This window comes from Lachancea thermotolerans (assembly GCF_000142805.1).
Source record: "Lachancea thermotolerans CBS 6340 chromosome A complete sequence".
In the NCBI taxonomy this organism is placed as follows: domain Eukaryota; kingdom Fungi; phylum Ascomycota; class Saccharomycetes; order Saccharomycetales; family Saccharomycetaceae; genus Lachancea; species Lachancea thermotolerans.
This window is the reverse complement of record NC_013077.1, coordinates 668,439-687,718: the sequence shown is the minus strand read 5'-3', so window position 1 is coordinate 687,718 and position 19,280 is coordinate 668,439. Positions and strand designations below refer to the sequence as shown.

At 40.1% G+C, this 19,280-nt stretch overlaps 4 protein-coding genes across 4 annotated transcripts, besides 2 other annotated features; 3 read left to right on the top strand and 1 right to left on the bottom strand.

Moving 5' to 3' along the window:
• Positions 1–577: 577 nt before the first annotated feature.
• Positions 578–994: a long terminal repeat.
• Positions 995–1,525: 531 nt separating this feature from the next.
• On the top strand, positions 1,526–2,542 carry KLTH0A08052g (aldo-keto reductase superfamily protein; the record flags this gene model as incomplete). Its single annotated transcript, XM_002551757.1, has 1 exon — positions 1,526–2,542. One exon carries the CDS (start codon positions 1,526–1,528, stop codon positions 2,540–2,542), a length of 1,017 nt encoding a protein of 338 aa, XP_002551803.1.
• Positions 2,543–3,395: 853 nt separating this feature from the next.
• Positions 3,396–3,812: a long terminal repeat.
• Positions 3,813–5,176: 1,364 nt separating this feature from the next.
• KLTH0A08008g (KLTH0A08008p) lies at positions 5,177–5,923 on the bottom strand (the record flags this gene model as incomplete). The annotated part of the gene is made up of 1 exon (XM_002551756.1): positions 5,177–5,923. One exon carries the CDS (start codon positions 5,921–5,923, stop codon positions 5,177–5,179), a length of 747 nt encoding a protein of 248 aa, XP_002551802.1.
• Positions 5,924–8,079: 2,156 nt separating this feature from the next.
• KLTH0A07986g (KLTH0A07986p) lies at positions 8,080–9,327 on the top strand (the record flags this gene model as incomplete). The annotated part of the gene is made up of 1 exon (XM_002551755.1): positions 8,080–9,327. The coding sequence occupies one exon, from the start codon at positions 8,080–8,082 to the stop codon at positions 9,325–9,327; it is 1,248 nt and encodes a 415-aa protein (XP_002551801.1).
• A 5,941-nt stretch (positions 9,328–15,268) lies between these two features.
• KLTH0A07964g (ARN family MFS transporter) lies at positions 15,269–17,128 on the top strand (the record flags this gene model as incomplete). The annotated part of the gene is made up of 1 exon (XM_002551754.1): positions 15,269–17,128. One exon carries the CDS (start codon positions 15,269–15,271, stop codon positions 17,126–17,128), a length of 1,860 nt encoding a protein of 619 aa, XP_002551800.1.
• Positions 17,129–19,280: the final 2,152 nt, after the last annotated feature.

The window sequence follows — 19,280 nt, the reverse complement described above, 5'->3', positions numbered from 1 at the left end:
ATATAATACTCGCATCCCACACACTCTCCACACTCCTCGTACTCTTCACATTCCCCGTACTCCACATACTCCACACTCCTCGTACTCTTCACATTCCCCGTACTCCACACACTCCACACACTCCACACACTCCACACACTCCACACACTCCACACACTCCACACACTCCACACACTCCACACACTCCACACACTCCACACACTCCGCACACTCAACTCTCTATCCTTCGCTCACCTACCTTTACCTAGCTCACCACATTCAACTCGATCCTCCACTATTCACATCTAACACACCCACATACTCCATACACTCTTCACACTCCACCACACACTCCACACACTCCACGCTTCTCACACTCCTCATACTCCACACCCCATACTTCCCACCCACTCCACACACTCCACACGCTCCTCGTTCTCCTCGCATCCCATCCACTCCACTCTCTATTCTTCACCTCGCTTACCTTTACCTACCTCACACCCCTCGTACTCCTCACACTCACGCTCTCTCCCCTCCGCTCGCTCTTCTTTTTCAAAAACATACGCCACATTACTCACACACTCGCATACTCATATATTGTCAGATTGTGATCGGTTCGTCGGTGTGTGATAGTGCCAAGTTGCATAATGCCACATTGGTATGAAATGATATGGCACATCGACATATCATAAATACGACGGATACCCAACTAAGCACCATACAAGGTCCACATTAACCGTTCATAGCCCAGGGCAGACCACAGTGGCTTGGAGAAGGTAAGGAGTGGTACCACCAGTACGATTATCACCTTATGATTAAGACTCAGCCACGTCCCAGAAATTTTCTATAAATCCGAATGATTTCTTTGGTTTGCAAGACATAAATCTTGGACTGAAGAAAGATGGGGGAGATATTTAGTACCATCATCCACGAAGTAGTTTACTTAGATCATAATGGAAACCCTAGCCAAGGAATTTGAGACCCTTTCGACCAATGACCCAGACTCGCCCCAATACTTTATATGTCAATAATTGTTATACAAGCACACAATTCTTGAGATCCAGGAACTTGCAGCAGTTCCGCGGCTCCTATAGCCCGTGCAAGATATAGCAAACTGTCAAGCCATAGCTACTAATGCGCAAAAATATGAGCAAAGGAAACCTGCGTAGGTGCATGCTGAGATCAAGGGCCTCTAATTGAGAAGACCCTTCCGGACGAACTTTATAGAATAAGGGTGAAGAAGTTCGATTTTGTTTCGAGAATTAATCATGCTCTTGATCAAAGCTTGCGGCAGGGTTATCAAGGCTTTAAAACCACCATATACCTGCGTATAATGACGACTTTTTGCGTGTAACCTAATTTACTCTATCATGCTAGACTGTATTGAATTACTAATTCGATATACTTTACCTTTATGAATTACTAATCACACTTGTGATAAATCTATAACATGATATAAATACGGAAAACATTTACGAGAACTTTTGACGATTTGCGGTAGTTCCTTATTCTTTTTAATCGTAGCAACTGTAAAACAATTATCAAAATGCCAATAGTCCAACAAGTTCGTCTAGGGTCTTCAGGGCTAAAGATATCTCCTATTATTGTAGGTTGCATGTCCTTTGGGTCCAAATCTTGGGCGCCATGGCTTTTGGATGATAAGGAAGAGATTTTCAAGATTTTGAAATATTGTTATGACAACGGACTTCGTACTTTTGATACAGCAGATATTTACAGTAACGGTCTGAGTGAGAGGTTGATTGGTGAGTTTCTTAGGAACTACAATATTAACAGGGAAACAGTTGTGATTTTGTCCAAAGTGAACTTTCCAGTTGACGAGTCATTAGATCTGAGTGTAAAATCTATTTTCAACGTAGATGAGGTCACTGCCCTTACTCTAACCAATCAAAGAGGCCTTTCCCGGAAGCATATAATTGACGGCGTAGCAAAATCTGTGGAAAGGTTGGGCACGTATATAGATGTCCTTCAAATTCATAGGTTTGATTCAGAAACCACAATGGAAGAGACAATGAGGGCTTTGAACGATGTTGTTGAAAGCGGGCATGCTAGGTACATTGGTGCTTCTTCGATGTTAGCAACAGAGTTTTCTGACTTGCAATTTACTGTCGAAAGGAATGGTTGGTTCAAGTTTATTAGTAGTCAATCACAGTATAATTTATTGTACCGTGAAGATGAGAGGGAGCTTATTCCATACGCTAAGCGTCACGGGATTGGTTTGATTCCATGGTCTCCAAATGCTAGAGGATTGTTGACAAGGCCTGTAGGCGTTGCTACAGAACGGTCATCTTCTGATCCGCGTTTTCAGAAACTGACCAATGCTGGCATGGAAATCATTAACCGTGTTGAAGAAGTTGCCAATAGGAGAAATGTCAGTATGGTGGTGGCTTCAAATGCGTGGGTCTTACATAAGGGGTGCCACCCCATTGTTGGCATGAGCTCAACCGCCAGGGTTGATGAAGCCGTTCAAGCCTTGACTTTCAAACTCACCGATGAAGAGGTAAAATACATCGAAGAGCCATACAGGCCAAAATCCTACGAATGAGTGACCTATAGTAATCATCTTTATCACCTATGAAAAGCTGCTATTAGTTGTTTTTATGATAGCGCTTGTAGTATTGTCTACTTTACGTGAAGATAAATTCGTTTAGTTTATGCTTACAACGGCCAGCATCAATTCTTAGGGTACAGTTTCAGTAAAATCGTTAAATGTATGGACTTTGACAGCTATGTTTGCGTTCTTCAAGGGCTCGGCAAAGTTATGAGAATGTTAATTCCTTGAAGAAACAAGCGGAAGTACACTCTCAGCTTTTTTAAACTCACCGTGAGTACTCTAAACAAGTCAGCTTCTTTGATTTTTCCTTGACAAGCGAGAGATCGCTTATTTTATAAAAGGATGATTTCTCTCTTAAATCTGTGGATTTTAATGCGAGTGCCTGATCACTTCCAAAAGTATTGTGCTTTCTTGTTCTGCCTATTTTAAGGTGCTTGTAGTGTATGTAGCTTCCAAAAAAGAACCAGACGTGTGTCGCGGACTTTCGTGCTGATAGAGTCTTATGTTATATATTACAGACGCCTTAAGCTCAAAGACTGACTTGGTTACTGCGCCTCAAGCTCGCATGATGACCTCAACCTTCTTGAAAATAACATTTCTTGCTTTAGCCTTAGCACAAGAACGACACAAACTAAGATTCACTTTCGTCCTATACATTTAGCTAGATATTTTGGGCTTTTTTATGATATAATTAGTAGCGCACTATTTTGAATGCTACAAGAAGAAATGAAAGTCATTCGATTTTTTTTGTAGCCCAATAGCGCTTTTGGGGAATGAATGACTATGCTACAGGATGAACCAGCAGGCCCAAGTCCCAATAGGGTGGAGTACCATCATCCAATTTTATTAAGGCGAGTCTGGGTCATTGGTTGAAAGGGTCTCAAATTCCTTGGCTAGTGTTTCCATTATGATCTGATTAAACTACTTCGTGGATGATGGTACTAAATATCTCCCCCGTCTTTCTTCAGTCCAAGATTTATGTCTTGCGAACCAAAGAAATTATCCGGATTTATACAGAATTTCTGGGACGTGGCTGAGTCTTAATCATAAGGTGATAATTATACTGGTGGTACCACTCCTTACCTTCTCCAAGCCACTGTGGTCTGATCTGGACTATGAACGGTCAATGTGGACCTTCTATGGTACTTAGTTGGGTATCCGTCGTATTTATGATATGTCCATGTGTCATATCATTTTATACCAATGTGTCATTATGCAACTTGGCACTATCACACACCAACGAACCGATCACAATATGACAAATTTATCAATGTTTTAAATCCTGTTAATTTCAAAAAAATGCTTGGTCTAAGCCTGTTGCTCTTGAATCGTCACAATTGTCACCCTCGAACAAAGAAAAAGTATTGGCATTGTCTGCCATTTTGAGCGGACCTCTAAAATCAGTAAGTAATTGACAATTGATCATGAATAATAATTGAGCGAGTCTGAGTCGTTGTATGAGAGGTTGCCGAATTTGTTGGCTAGGTTTTCCATAATAAGATTAGTAAACTACTTCATGAATGATAGTGCTAAATATCTCTGCGTCTCTTCTTAAGTTAAAGGTTTGAATCCTGCCCTTGATCAAAACTTCGGATTTTATATATTTAATAAGACGTGGCTAAGAATTACAATGAGATAAGGGCAGCGCTGAAAGAACCATTTCCATCGTCTCTGAGTCGCTATCGTTTGATTTGGGCTATAAACGGTCATTTTAGATCCTTTCCGAAGCTTTGGTTGAGTATCCGTTGTATATACGATATGTCCTTGTGCCATACCATTTTATACCGATGAGCTATAATGCAACTTGGCACTATCACATATCGGCGACTCGATCACAACCCAACAGATTTATCATGATCCGGGATAATATTTCGGATAACATGTTATAACAAGTTTGATATTTTCCTAACACATGGTAAAAATCCTGCTGCCTTAGTGCTTGATAACATGATCTCTCCTCATCTCTATAGGTCGATCTAGCCCTTTGGCGGTCCTTATTGGGGACCTCAACTTTCGAGGCCATCTTTCAAGCGTGAAACAAATTTCCAGGATCGTTTGGTCCAACACAGGAAGATCTTGCACCATCACAAGAACCTTTTTTTGACCACAGACTGCTCTTGATTTTGCTTGATCTTCTAGTACTTGTTATCATTTGCAATAACAGTTGCATTCTCTGCAGTGCGACCATAACGGGATGAATCTGACTCTTTGATCGAGAGGTTGCCAAATTTACTGGTTAAGTTTTCCAGAATAAGACCGATAAACTGTTTTGTGGATGATAGTACTATATATATCTCTTGTGTTTCTTAACTATGTCTGTTTTATGGTCATGGGTTGTCAAGTATCAAACCGTTTTTCACTAATGTGTCATTGTGCAATTTGGCACTATAACAATTCACCAATTCGACAAGAATTTGACTTGAAATATGTCAAAACCACTTGGCCAATAACTCAATTGTCATAAAAGTGTCTTAACCGTAAATAAGTATAGCTTATAAAACCATGGGCACTTGGACATGTGTGAGTTTTGCTACAAGGCGCATGAACATTAAAAATGTACTGCGTATGTCTTGGGGTTTGTGTGCCTTGAAACAGATTGCGCGATTCGAATTGAGCGCATTGCACTCAACGGGCAGTCATACCACCCGAGGCATACAGTGTTTGGCCAGTCATCCAACTACCACTCGTGGCTAAAAACCCCACAATTGGTGCAATGTCTTCAATCTTCGTTAACCTATTGTCAAATGAAACTGATTTATAAAATTCCACTGCCTCAGGCTGTTCTTGAGCGTAAAAGAAAGGAGTGTCCATGGGACCTGGAGCAATACAGTTAACTGAAACACGTTTTCCAATAAGCTCTTTTGACGCGCTTTTTGTGTAAAACTCGACGGCGCTCTTTGTTCCCTGATACACAGCGTAAAATGGTGTATACGCGGCCAGTAAGGATGTTACCAAAGATATGATGCTACCTCCAGAGCTGACATGCTTGGTAGCTTGAGCAATAAAGAAAAATGCTATTTTGTTATTGACAAGGTCCATTTCGTCAAATTCTTCCTCTGTCACTTCTACCATAGGCTTTTTAAGAACCTTACCTACGTTGTTAATGGCGATGTCAATTGAGCCAAATTTGGCCTTTGCAGCTTCAAACAACTTTTCAACATTTCTTGCTGACCCCAAATTACCTTGGTAAAGCTCGACCTTTACGTTATACTTACTCGAGAGTTCATTTGCGAGTTTTTTTTCATCCCCTTGGGTTGAATTGTAGTGTAGAAACAGGTTTGCCTTATGCTTAGAAGCTAGCTCAATTGCAGTGAGCCTGCCTAGGTTTTTGGTACCACCGGTAATTAGAGCAACTTTTCCTACCAAAGACATTCTTGATACGATGTAGCACACTAGAGTGATCCTTTCTATAACCCCTTAACTATCAATGTTCAGTCAGATGAAGCTCCCTTTAAATACATTTTGGGCTGCATGGATTTATCTCTTACTACGGTGCCCACGTATCTTAAGGTTTGCTTATTCCCGGTCTGAGCACGGAAACATCATTCTTATAAAACTCTGACGGCCCTTACGCGGAGATTTTCAAAAAATAAATTTCTATCTTTTTATAGGCCAAAATTCCACTGAGGAGGCACTCGAAAAAAACAGCTTGGCGCTGAGGTTGCAATTGTTTAGGACATCGACTAGGTGATTTCTAAAAGCAGGTTTCAACAATCTTCAAGTCACCTGCGAGTCCACTTCACCCCAAGCCCAAAGTTTATTAAATACCGTGCCCAATACTTGTGCTTAATAACTAAATAGATTGCGCTTGAAAGCTACCATATTTATGCCTACAAATATATCGGGGCAACGCGCTACGAAATCATATTCGACTCGCAAATATCAAGCATCAGTAGGTTTGCTGAGATTCCGCTGCCTACCGAACTCCTTAGCTTTTGGGCCCCTGTGAATTTGGCGGCTTAAGAAAATAATTGTGATAAGCTTGACTAAATTCAACAAACACTGCATTTCAGAACGACAACTTACGTTATCCGCTTTAAAACTTCAAATTATATATTGAAAGTACCTTAAAATTATGCGGGATACACTTGTATATGAATTTCTAGCAGCCAATCTCTATGGCATTTAAATTTGTGTGATAAACTTCAAAATCTAACCTCAATACATCACAATCAGAAGCGGCTATAAGCGTCGAGGAGGCCAAGAGTGGCTACTCAGAGATGGCTACTCAGAGATGTCACCTGCGCAAAAATTAGAACTTGGCTTCGAATAACCCGCATTTTTCCCTGCAGATATAGATATATCTTGCCCGTTAAAAGCACTTAGTTGCAGATGATTATGAGATATTTTCATTTAATTTTTATGAAGATTGTGTTTCGTGACTCGCAGTAAAATTGGTTATAGGTGCGACCTGTCCTCGAAAGTCAGCGGTGGTACGACTTTTGAAAAAGACGATGAAGCATACTATTAAATCGCGGCGGCAGTCAGTTTGATGCCAGCTAAATATTCCGTTAGAAGCGCTTTAATGTTATTAACTTTTAGCGCTTTGACATTTCGTATTATACTCGAAGTCCTCAATATCTCTTTGTAGCGAGCTGGGATTAGAGATTCAAGCATCAGTCTGTTTGAAGAAGTAATAACAATGCGCTTGGCATATTCAACAAGGTAAACACAATGGGCGCTTCGCGTCATGGTGCTTTCTAAGATCCTCCCGCCGTCGTTTTCTTAGACGGTACAAAACCAGTCTGTGGCAGGCAATTTTCCTTTCGCACCGAACTTTCCAGCAAAGACAAATGCAACCCCTAATATATGCCTTCTTGGCATTTTACTCTCGTGTATCTTTACGTTTTCAACTGCAGGTGCTTAACTGAAAATAACATTGGCCTGACTTCATATTTATCGCGACAGGCACTTGAAGTTTCAAGGGTTATCGGGTCTGTCACACAGGGCTTTTGAACAAGAAGTATGTTCAGGACCTAACCTGACCTCCACCGAAGCGTATATTCTTCACGGTGACTGACTCAGAGAATTATGCTAGCTTTGCCTCATACTTAAATAAGGGTTGAAGATCGAGCTCAGAATAACGTGCCTCTATCCAGACATTAAAACGCAACGTTTCGAGGTGTTTCAACCTCAGCTCATAAAGGGACCCTTTAACAAATACAATTAGCACATCAATAGTTAGCACCCCTTGTCACCCTTGAGGGAAAGGGAAACACCCTCACACACTCACACATGTACAACACTGATAAAACTCCAGTCCTTATAATTGCAAGCTAAGAAATGTGGCATTGATGCTGAAATGGAGTGTAAGTAGGGGATGGGGATCGGCTTATGGTGCAAAAAAGACATTCCACGTGAAGAAAGAAAATATTTTGGCAGGGTAAATAAATCATTTTATAATTAATGAAAACAAGGACTGAGAGATTTGTAGCTCTTGACATCAATATATAAGAGGGGACTATGGAATAACTAAAATCAAAGGACAACGGTTTGGTCCACTAGTCACGAGCATTAAAAAAAAGATCATGAGATACCCTTACCAATACACTGCCCTCTCGAAAAAGGCCGAGCTGCTCGAGGCATTTAAGGGCAAAAAGCTCTCGGAATTGCCAACTCCATCTTTCATCGTGGATAGGGGAAAGTTTAAAGAAAACTGTGAAAAGATGCTGGCCAATGTCGATCGCTTAAATGTTGACTTTCGTGCTCATGTCAAGACCCACAAAACGGTTGAAGGAACTCTACTTCAGCTAGGCTCTGAAAATATTAAGACTAAAAAAATCGTCGTTTCTACGCTCATGGAGGCGTGGGGCTTGCTGCCACTTATTGAGAAAGGTTTGATTATTGATGTTTTATTTAGTTTACCAGTTGTCAAAAGTAGGCTTCCAGAGTTAGCGGACCTAGGCGCCCGAATTCCCAACTTACGACTGATGGTTGACAACGGAGAACAATTTGAAGTCCTTGCTGAATTTAGTAAGAAACACAAAATTCAGAAGAAATGGTCGTTGTTCATCAAGGTTAATATGGGCTCTGACCGGGCTGGATTTGATGAAAGTTCCACTCTTGACGAAGCATTATTCGACCTGCTCCAGTCTCCCGCCAAGGATTACCTTTCTTTATACGGATTTTACTGCCATGCTGGTCACTCTTATGCTTCTTCAACAGAGGAGCAGGCAAGACATTTCTTGTTAAATGAAATTGACAGCGGCAACAATGCTTGCAAGAAAGCGCTGAATATTGATCCTTCCTTGAAATTGCAAATTTCAGTGGGAGCCACACCTACTGCACATGCATCTCAAAGTTTAGATATCTCATCTATTGGCGAGTTGTACGGAAAGCTTGAACTTCACGCCGGAAACTATCCGTTTTGCGATCTTCAGCAAGTGAGTACTCATTGTGTTGGACTTGATCAAGTGTCCTGCAGAGTCCTTGCGGAAGTCCTTTCCTCCTACCCTCAAAGAGGCTCCCGAGGACCAGGTGAACAACTGATAAATGCTGGAGTTATTGCTTTAGCCCGGGAATTTGGATCTTTACCTGGTTACGGAAAAATTGTTTCCCCAAAAGGATATGAGAACTGGATAGTTGGCAGGCTTAGCCAAGAGCATGGCATTCTAACTTGTTTGCAAGACACAGAAACCAAGATGATACCACTCGGAACAAAAATTGGAATTGTTCCTCAGCATAGCTGTATTACGGCAGCATCATATCCATGGTACTTCGTTGTAGAACACGGAGATATTGTGGTAGATATCTGGGTTCCCTGGAGGGGCTGGTAGTTATATCTTCAAAACTACTCAAAAACAAAGTGGGAAATTGTGGGTCTGTATACTATTGAATAAATAGTTTGACTAACTAATGATAGAATATTTGCGAAGGCAGGCGTGGCTATTTCAATCGTCACTGGGAACTTACATCGTATTGATCTTCAGCGCCAATTTGCCCTTTGAATATTTTTAGACAGGGGAAACTACTCGAATAGCCACCACTACCATTGAAAAAGCCACCAGTGCCCTTTTTTTGTACAACATGTGAATCAACCAGAGTATTGAGGCTATGATGAAGTGGATGCAAGGGCTAAAGGGCCAATTTTTTTTTTTTTTTGATAAAGCGTTGAGTTGGAGACTGGAAGCACTAACATGTCATTTTTAGTGATTATATCAAATATCTCATACAGAATTAATGAAGTTAAAGTGAAAACTTAGCTGTAATCTGTTGTATCACTTTGTATAACTTCTTAGCGATTTTCTTCAACTTTGGGAATATTCATTTTCCTAGGAATAATCGTCACGTTCACCAATTCTCATTTTTTCTCGCGTGCCTCTTATGATACTGGCTTCAGTGTAAATCGCGCTTATTGAGAAAGACTCCCGATTACAGCTACGACCAGCTTTTACGAATTAGTTCCTAAGGAACCTTTTCTCCTTTTGTATCAAAAGCTCGTTAGGTCCACTACTATTAGTTGATTACTTAAGGAATGCTTTATGGCGCCTAAGTGGTAATAGCACTTGAGGTGTACCTAAACAACATACTGGTATACTACCCAACCGTAGACCTTCTCAAAGAAAAAACTTTACGGCTGGAATTTTCTTATTAGTTGCTTGCTGTAGTTTGCAATTCATCTACTTTATTTCCTCTGAAAGACACTGCGTTCAAATGCTGAACGTGTGCAGCACAAGAGTGTCATATTTTTGAATTTATGTATTGTGACATGTAGCGCTTTTGGTTTCTTTAATCTGTTCAACCAATATAACTAATTTAGCTGTAATACTGCACTGTGTTTGTACCTTGAAGAATCAGAATTTAGTACATATATTCAATTCGTGTACGCTATGGTGAATTACTTGCTACATCATATATATGCGCTTCTGTGTTGACTTCCTTGACAGAATTTTGCGTTAGACAGAAACTGTAAGGGGGACCTAGAAAACATCGTGGTTAGTTATTTTGTATTTGTGGCGGTGTGGTTTTTAGCACTTCTTTGGCCAGCTTCAAATACTCTTCCGTTACCAGGGGGTTGCTTTTCGCATTCATGTAAAAAAGATCCACATTGAAACCATTGCAGATTTCCTTAGCTTTTAAAAGTTGCTCTATTTTAATTGAGATAATATTCAAAAGTTATTAAGCAAGTATATACTGGGAAAAGTTACGAGCGCTTAATATATGTCAAGTTTAGAAGTAGATATGAATTTTGTTTGTTTTTCCACTAAAAATTGTGAGAATGTTAAATAAGCCACTCGCAGGAACATGGCAAGAAGTGGCATGAATTAATAAAGGAAATTTCTGTCGAGGGCTTGTAAACTATGCTGCAGTCTGCTTTCCAAGTCCTCGGTGAAAGTTCGTTTTAAAACCAATCATATCTCTTGCTAAACAACTAAAAGTTGTCTCGTAATTGACGCTACCACATTCTTGAAGCTCTCAGCTTTTTGCGTAATATAAAATCACAAGCAGAAAAAGTGACAACATCCGTTAAAGATCTACATTAAGGAATAGCGCATACGGCTAACATTTTGCAAGTTAGCATCGCAAAAAATTATGCATAAAGAGAGTTTAAATTATGCCTAATACAAGCTAAGATACCAGGAGTAACTATAAGTGCTGATCTATGAATCAGTCTGGCATTAGACGTGCTTCTGCTTGAAAATGTTCTTTAGTTAGCGATGTTAATTAAATCATATAGTTAGCTGCAAAGCACCAATAAACTGATCCTACCATGTAATAAAGTACACTCTGGAAAATATTCTGACTTTGGGTGCATTGGGGTGTGAATTCAAGTTATTAACATTGTGCGTTGACATTGACTGCCCACAGTGGCTCCCAATCCTATAGGCAGAAGCAATTTAGATTAAATTTACTGTGGTAAAGAAACACTCTCCTTGCTCCAGAAAATTGATGATGCTAGTGTTATAGGCAAGGCTGAACAAAGGTAATTTTATGCTCGTTGCATCTCCTCAAAGCTTAAAAAAGCAGTTGAGGTTCACGTTTTTATTCGTGAACCTAAAGAATATTTGTGGATCATCCTCTCAAAAGTGAATTAAACTGCCAGAGCTGAAAAAAATCGGCTAATTAGCCTGACATGAATATGACACGGCTATGAAGGTAATTTAATTGATTTTTTTTGCTGTTGTTAAATTTGCCTCCGTTGCTTTTCAGTCAAGTCTCAGACTATCATCATTAACATGGAACTTTTCCATGATGCAAATAAAATATGCATTAGGCCGCAAGAAGAATACCTTATTTTTCAGATTTGTCTCAAAAAGAAACAGAACTAACAAGTGGAAGGTTATCGACTCCTGAAGAAAGTCTAATCATAATCCATAAGCTGGCACTGTAAATGCCATCCACGACTTAGGCTAGAAAACTTTTGCGTCTTGATCTTTCTTGGAGCTTGATTTCGATGAATTTAACAAAGCCCTGCTTCACAAAAGCGCATTGTTAAAGTCAGGGAATTGACATAAACGCAGCTATGCGCTGGATTAACATACAAGTTAATATCAAGGATAATCAAACATTTCTTTTTGGTGGAGTTCCACTCACTCTGTCTCACAATTTCTGTGGTTGTTGCAGTTCTCAACAACCTAAGCTCCTTAGAGTTATCAAAGCTTTTTCGAGCTGCTCAAGCATGATCATGCGCCTTTGAATTAATTGGGTCATATTGATATGCTGGTGCTTCGCTAACATATGTAAATCGCACAGCAATCTTTGAAAATGTGGCTTGGTCTCGAATAAATGTAAATCTCATCTTCGAACTGCCCACTAGCAATTAAACAGGATATGTTTTGATTTATTTAAGACGTTCTCTTTGGACCTTTTCTAATAGTTTTGAAACGTTTTTTTTTTTTTTGTGGCGAGATTTGGAAGCTCGGATGCTCATCACATACCATAGTTGGGTAGTATCAGTAGCTTTTCATCAATAGACCAACTTTTTATAGCACCAGAAATCAGTAAAGCCTCTATGTTAGTACCCTTATTATACGGTCAGCAAAATGCTTCAAAAGGATCAGCTTTTTTAACACCATACCGGCTTTTCGGTCGATCGAGCACTATTTTGCCAGTCTAATAATGCTTTGTGCTTCTGAGACTACCACATCTTCTGTGGAGCACTGTTTTTGAGCTATTTCCTTTAATTAAACGAACGCCGACCACCTATTGGCTAGCTTTGTCATAAATCCAGGAAAAAATCGCCAGGTGATCCGATTACCTGGCAATTCTAAGCCATCTCTTCTGTTGAAATTGCCAATTTGACATTTGACTAGCCTATTGATGACCTGCAATTCTGCTACTTTTGTAGCGAACTAAATGACTTGAGTCTGTAATGCTAATATCCAGGGAGATTCTGCGCAAATCAGTGACATTCTAATGAGTTTTAGCCAGTTTTCTGCAAAAAATCTTCCTGCTTATCTCCTTGCTCGCTTCAATAGTTGCTCACAGTAATATTTCAGGATAATTTAACTCTCTATCTAGCCTACGATTCTGTCCATGGCATAAGATGTGATTTCATGTGTCCAGCTGTTAGCTCCTTTATCATGAAAGCGAACATGTTACAAAACGGGAGCTTTTGGATTTGAAAAAATTATAGTTGTCTCGATTTCTTGTCAAGCCTCTTGTGCACTATTGTTTTCATTAGCACAGATCCTTACTATCTGTAGTAAATCGCATGATTTGGAAAAAGTGGCAATCATTCGCGAACTGTATCTCTTCCCTTCTTATCTTAACTAGCGCAACCGGTTTGGTGTCGTCCAGAATGTAATAAAACAGCTTTTTGTTCACTTTTTGTAACCTCAAAAAGCAGCGTGCGGTTAGCACAATTGATTATCATTAACACCGTGTGTTGCATGGATTTATAGATCCCTCAGCTTTATTTAATAGTTCGTTATACCAAATTCTTGGCGGCCTTGAGAGGGATAAGACTAAAATTGTTAACTTCTGCCAAGTCTCTCTTATTTTGAACGAGTGAGCCTCCGATGAGCATACCACGGCTGAATACCTTCTTCAGATACTTGGAGCAAATGGAAAGCGTATCTAGAATAATTGCACTAGACTTTGTCAGGTAATTGTAAAGGACCGTAGTCTCTTCCTATCCTACTAATACACGACTCAGACGCTAGGGAGAGAAAGAAAAAAACAGGTTATATTGACCAAGTTCACGCCACCAAGGAGTATCTCGGATACATGCTTCTGACTTGTTCTTTCTCCTGTGATTTGATCATGACAGATCTTTTTGTCCCTCCTGTCAGCGGCTGCAAAATAGGCAAAGTCGTCAACGACACTGACCTTAATGAGAATGTAAATGCAGTAATATTAGTTTGTTCGACGGCCCAAAGGTTTGTAAATGAACTTTGTTATTCCCCTCATACGAAGATATTTGGGTCGCAAGCAGTGACTGTGGTTCGGACTCCGAAGTTTGCGATGCTGTGTCACTGACGCGATCACCAAAATCGGGCTTATGTGAGACACCTGTATTCCTTACTAGATACGCACATAATTCTTGCTCACTAAAGCGCTACTTCGAACCTGCCAGGATGCAAACCATTTGTGATTCTCAATGAGAACACATTGCAGATCGAAGCACAATCCGAAGAGTGACTCGCGATCTCTGTTTCAGCTGTTGACACATAAAATCTTTCACGTCCGAGAAATATATTTTGTTAGCTGGAGCCGGCCTTCTTTTCATCTTCGGAAAGTAACCTCTCTCAAAAATAGGCCCTTAAAAAATGCGGCTTAATTTTCAGCGGGCATATCGTTACAATTGTGACCATCCCATCTCGTTACGCGAAAATCATCAGAACAATAGAATAGGATGGCACGAACAGAAAAATCAGGATTTAGAAAAACTAATTAGTTCTGATGAAACCCGTTATGTAGCATAAAAAGAGTGGTCGCGCAGGGAGAGGAAGGATATCCTATGTGGGTTTGAAGGTCATTTCCTACACACGATTTCTTGTTTGATTTTAATGTTCAAAGTCACCGAGCATAAGCTTAACTCACAAACGCCATAAGAATAGGAGTTCCAAAAAAAGAAACAAACTGGGTGCAGTAAGTTTGGAGCCCTTTGTGCGCTGGTTTTGACTTAACAGTAGGAGAGTTAACTTATCGGTTGAGAAAGTTCAAGAACCTGTCAAAACACTTCATCCTCCTATCCATCGTTTGAACAGCCCAACTTGCTTGTTCATTCGCTTACATAAATCTTACAAATATCTCACCTAGCTCATAAATAAATAGCTGCAACTTGATGGCGAAAACACCGGTATAATTTGCCATCCTTCCTTTGGTTCTGCCTTTATACAACTGATCTCGCCAAAACTGTCAGCTGAAACTTAAGAGATACATAAATGACTTATTGAGGGACTTTGCCGGAATCATGTACACCCATTATTTTCGTTGAGTGTTAGTTAATCGAAATTTCAACACTAAAGTCATTGCCAGGAAAACATCGAATTTGTTAAATCAGGAGATGGCTCTGTTATCGTGCCAATACTTGGCATGCATAAGTTTTGTGTGAGTTAAAGGATGAAATACGAGGAAACCCATAGTTACCACCTGTGATTGGTAGCTTTTACATATGCGAGGACAAAAGTCTCATTATGTTATACTCAAATGCACCCCGATTTTGAGATTTTCTATAAAAAAAACCCAAGATAGTTGTGGTTTCCAATCTCTTGAAGATTATTAGCGAGATTTCCGGCATATAACCCAAAATCCTACGGCTTCAGTATAACCATGGTTGACAACCACGGAGAAGACCCCGTATCTGGCGTGATTCACGCTTCTAATGAAGTCGACGGAAAAAACATAGTTGTGGAAAAGCTGTTCAGCAAAAATGCTGACATGGAGCAAGAGTCTCCTGACACATTCGAAGTCACTGAATCTATTGTAATTCGTAAGGCTGAACTGATGGCTAAACAGTACGACAGCTGGTTCCTCAAATCCTTATTTTTGTTCACAGTTTTCATCTGCTCCTTTGCCTATGGACTTGACAGTATTATTAGAGACATTTACATGACATATGCGATGAACGCTTATGAAACTCACTCTCTTCTGTCAACTGTAAATGTTATTAGTATGGTCATTTCTGCTGTGGGACAAATTTTCTTTGCGCGTTTGTCAGATGTTTTTGGGAGATTATCATTGTTCATCGTGTCGATTGTGCTTTACGTTGTAGGTACTGTCATCCAATCTCAAGCATATGATGTCCAGAGGTATGCTGCAGGATCAGTCTTCTATAATGTTGGGCTTGTTGGTGCCATGTTCCAAGTGACATTGATCTTGTCTGACTGCTCAACTTTGAAGTGGAGACTATTCTACAATTTTGTACCGGCTTGGCCAGCAATAATTACAGTGTGGATTTCGGGGAACGTCGTTCACGTTGCAAATCCTCTAGAAAACTGGTCGTGGGGTATCGCCATGTGGGCTTTCATTTTTCCAGTGAGTTGTATTCCATTCATAGCGTGTATTCTTCATATGAGGTGGAAAGTTAGAAACAGTCACGAATGGAGGGAATTGCAAGAAGAAAAATCCTTTTATCAAACGCACGGACTCGTCCAGACATTTGTTCAGCTCTTCTGGAGATTGGACGTTGTAGGCGTCATTTTGTTGAGTGTGTTTACTGGATGTATTTGTGTTCCACTGACGGTCGCCGGAGGTGTTTCCACGGAATGGAGGAGCGGAAAGGTTATCGCTCCTTTTGTGCTTGGGTTTTCCTTGATTCCTGCTTTCGTTTATTGGGAGAGTAGATTGGCCAGATTTCCTTTGGCGCCTTTCCTGATGTTAAAGGATCGTGGAATCTGGGCACCTCTGTGGATATACTTTTTGATTGCTTTCATCTATGAAATGGCAGCCGAATATCTTTACACAATCTTGTTAGTTGCTGCAAATGAAAGTGACCTTTCAGCGATAAGAATAACAAGCCTTTACAGTTTCGTCGCCGCTATATTCTCCCCAATAGTGGGACTACTAGTTGCCAGATCGTCGAGGCTGAAGCCATACACGGTTGTTGGCTGCTCACTCTATTTTGTTACAATGGGGCTTTTTTATCATTATCGAGGTGGCAATGACGCAGGTAAAGGCGTGATCGGAGCTATGGTTGTGTGGGGGATAACCAGCTGTTTGTACGACTACCCGATCAGTGTTTCGATTCAAACAGTGACATCTCATGAAAATCTGGCAAACGTTTCAGCGCTGAGCTCGACTATTTTCAGAATAGGCGGAGCTGTAGGTGCCGCTGTTTCAGGTGCTATATGGACCCAGACACTATATCCCAAATTACTAAAGGCACTGGGTGATGCAGGCATGGCCGAGGCTGCCTTCAATTCACCACTGGACTTTATTACTGATTACGACTGGGGAACCCCTGTAAGAGAGGCGACGGTTGAAGCTTTTCAATATGTGCAAAAGTACGAAGTTTTGGTGGGCTTAATTTTTGTTGTGCCAATGTTTGTAATGACTTTCTTTTTGAGAGACCCACCATTAAACGAAGAATTTGGACAAAATTTAAATGGCGAAGAGTACGTGAAAGAGAACGATGACCCTATAAATGATTGGATAGCTGAGCGTTTGTCAAGGTTCAAGAAACAAGACTAAGGATCTGATGTTTTACGAGGTATATAGTCACTACGGAGGTAGAGAAAAATCTTTGAACCAGAAGACGGCTCCTCTATATTCGGTGAAAGCGCTTCAATCTATAATCAACTTGCGACAAACTATTAAGTTCGGGCAATCATATGTATCTTATGATAAGAGTTCATTTTATCGAATCGAACTTGATGTTTCCTCAAAACAAAGGCAAAAAACAAACCCAAAAATAATATTTCACGTCTCAGCTGTTGAGACAGGAATTGGTAATTTTCTCTTGTAATAATAACTTATGCCGATCACACTTTTATGGCGGCTATTTGCGAGTCACCCGGTAAAAAAATTATTTCAAACACTAAAAAAACTGATTCATCCTATCACAGTTTACATGGTGGACTAAAAGTGGAGAATTACATCGGGTGCCTAGTTTCCTTAAAAAGACTGAACCAAAATTAACGGTAAAATCTAAAAACAGCTAGTGTTGTTTGGTATTGATTATTTTCTCCTGTGAACACAAACATTGGAGTGCACACCAATTGCCAATTGAGATTTGGTTTAGTGTTCCTCGAGTTCCGGAGTTGAAGCGGTAGACAATAAATCGTTGTCTTTCGCTATTGCACTAGGCAAATCACATAAACAATAAAGTCAAAAATTTTTACTTGATCTTCAGACGGGCAGGTTATCATTTTTCAAAGAGACTTGATTTAGCGTGAGACTCCAACAAAATATCAGATTTCAACTTTTCAAACGAATATTTGATGCAGTGTACACCATATTTTTTAGGGATCTCTGGTTGAAAGCCCAGAAACTCAAAACGCCCGACAAGCAAGAAAGTGAATTGTTGGGATTAACTTCATAGACTGACAAGTATTTTTGAAAAATATATCGCGAATCTAACCTAAAAAACAACTAAAATCGAGAGCAGTTGGGTCCAATTCTATAAAGGCGACCGTTTCTGGTTCGAGGAAAGAGTTTCCAAGGGCTTCAGTGAGGAATTCTATCGACACCATCATTTAAAAAGTCCCAGAAAGCTTCTGAATAACTTTCTAAAATTTGGGTTAAAAGGTCGTACTCATAAGTTCCACTAAGTTCTGATGTCATGTTTTTTTCCACAAGAGATTGGGAATATCTTCCGAAATTACTTGCAAGAATTATACTTTCCATCTGATCCATTAGTGGTTGATCAAAACACCTTAAGGCGTGGGGATCCATTAGGTTATGTAAAATGAATTTTGATTTGCGAGGTTCTAACTCCCATTTTAATGCTACCATTTCGAGTACATTATGCGATATGTGGCGTCCTTCGGAGATTCTCTGCCAAAACTCATTCGTCGCGCACATCAATTTATTTTCGTCTACAACATAAACGATGTATCTGAATATTGAGACTGCCTGATAACAGGCTAGATATGAATCTTCAATTGTGTTTTCAGCCAAGTTAATCAGAGCTGCCATTTGGTTTCGAAGATGTCCAGTGATCATTGTGATACTTTCGCTTATTGCAGTGTATTTGTTTTTTCCAGTTTCATTATCACCAATATTTGCAGACTGCGATTGTTTGTTAGCGGCATGCTTTTTGTAAGAAAACCTCAGAAGAAATCTTGATTGGAAGATCCAAAGTCTGACAAGCGCAAGGCAGACATGCTTGTTTGCTGCGTATCCATATCGTTGCCCCATTTCACCAAAGCGCTCTATAAGATAATCAGAAATCATACCAGCCACGTCTAAGTAAGCGCGAAAAGATTGAAGAGTTAAGTATTGAAAATACTTTCCATTTTCTTCCCAGTTGGTGCTGCATTCGTTCTCAAAATAGAGTGACAACATATCGTAAACATTCAGGATGCAAAGGCGTCCCACTAGGTTTCCTAGAAAAAGTTCACTCTTTTTTATGTTTTCAACATCAATCACTGCGCCTCTTTCAAGCTCTATGTGTTTTGCCCCTTCTTCCGCTGAATGATTGTATAGCGTGTGTAAAGGAAATGCCATATTCATAATATCTTCTGACTCATTTATATTATCCAAAATGACAAAGAGTTCTGAGTAACCGGATGTTGGGGTACAGGCGGACAATAGCTTGCTTAGCTGCATGTGCAGTTTGTATTTGCTATCGGAAATTTCAAATAGCTCAGTCCTAAGCTTGCCTGTTGCGTTTTCATCCTCA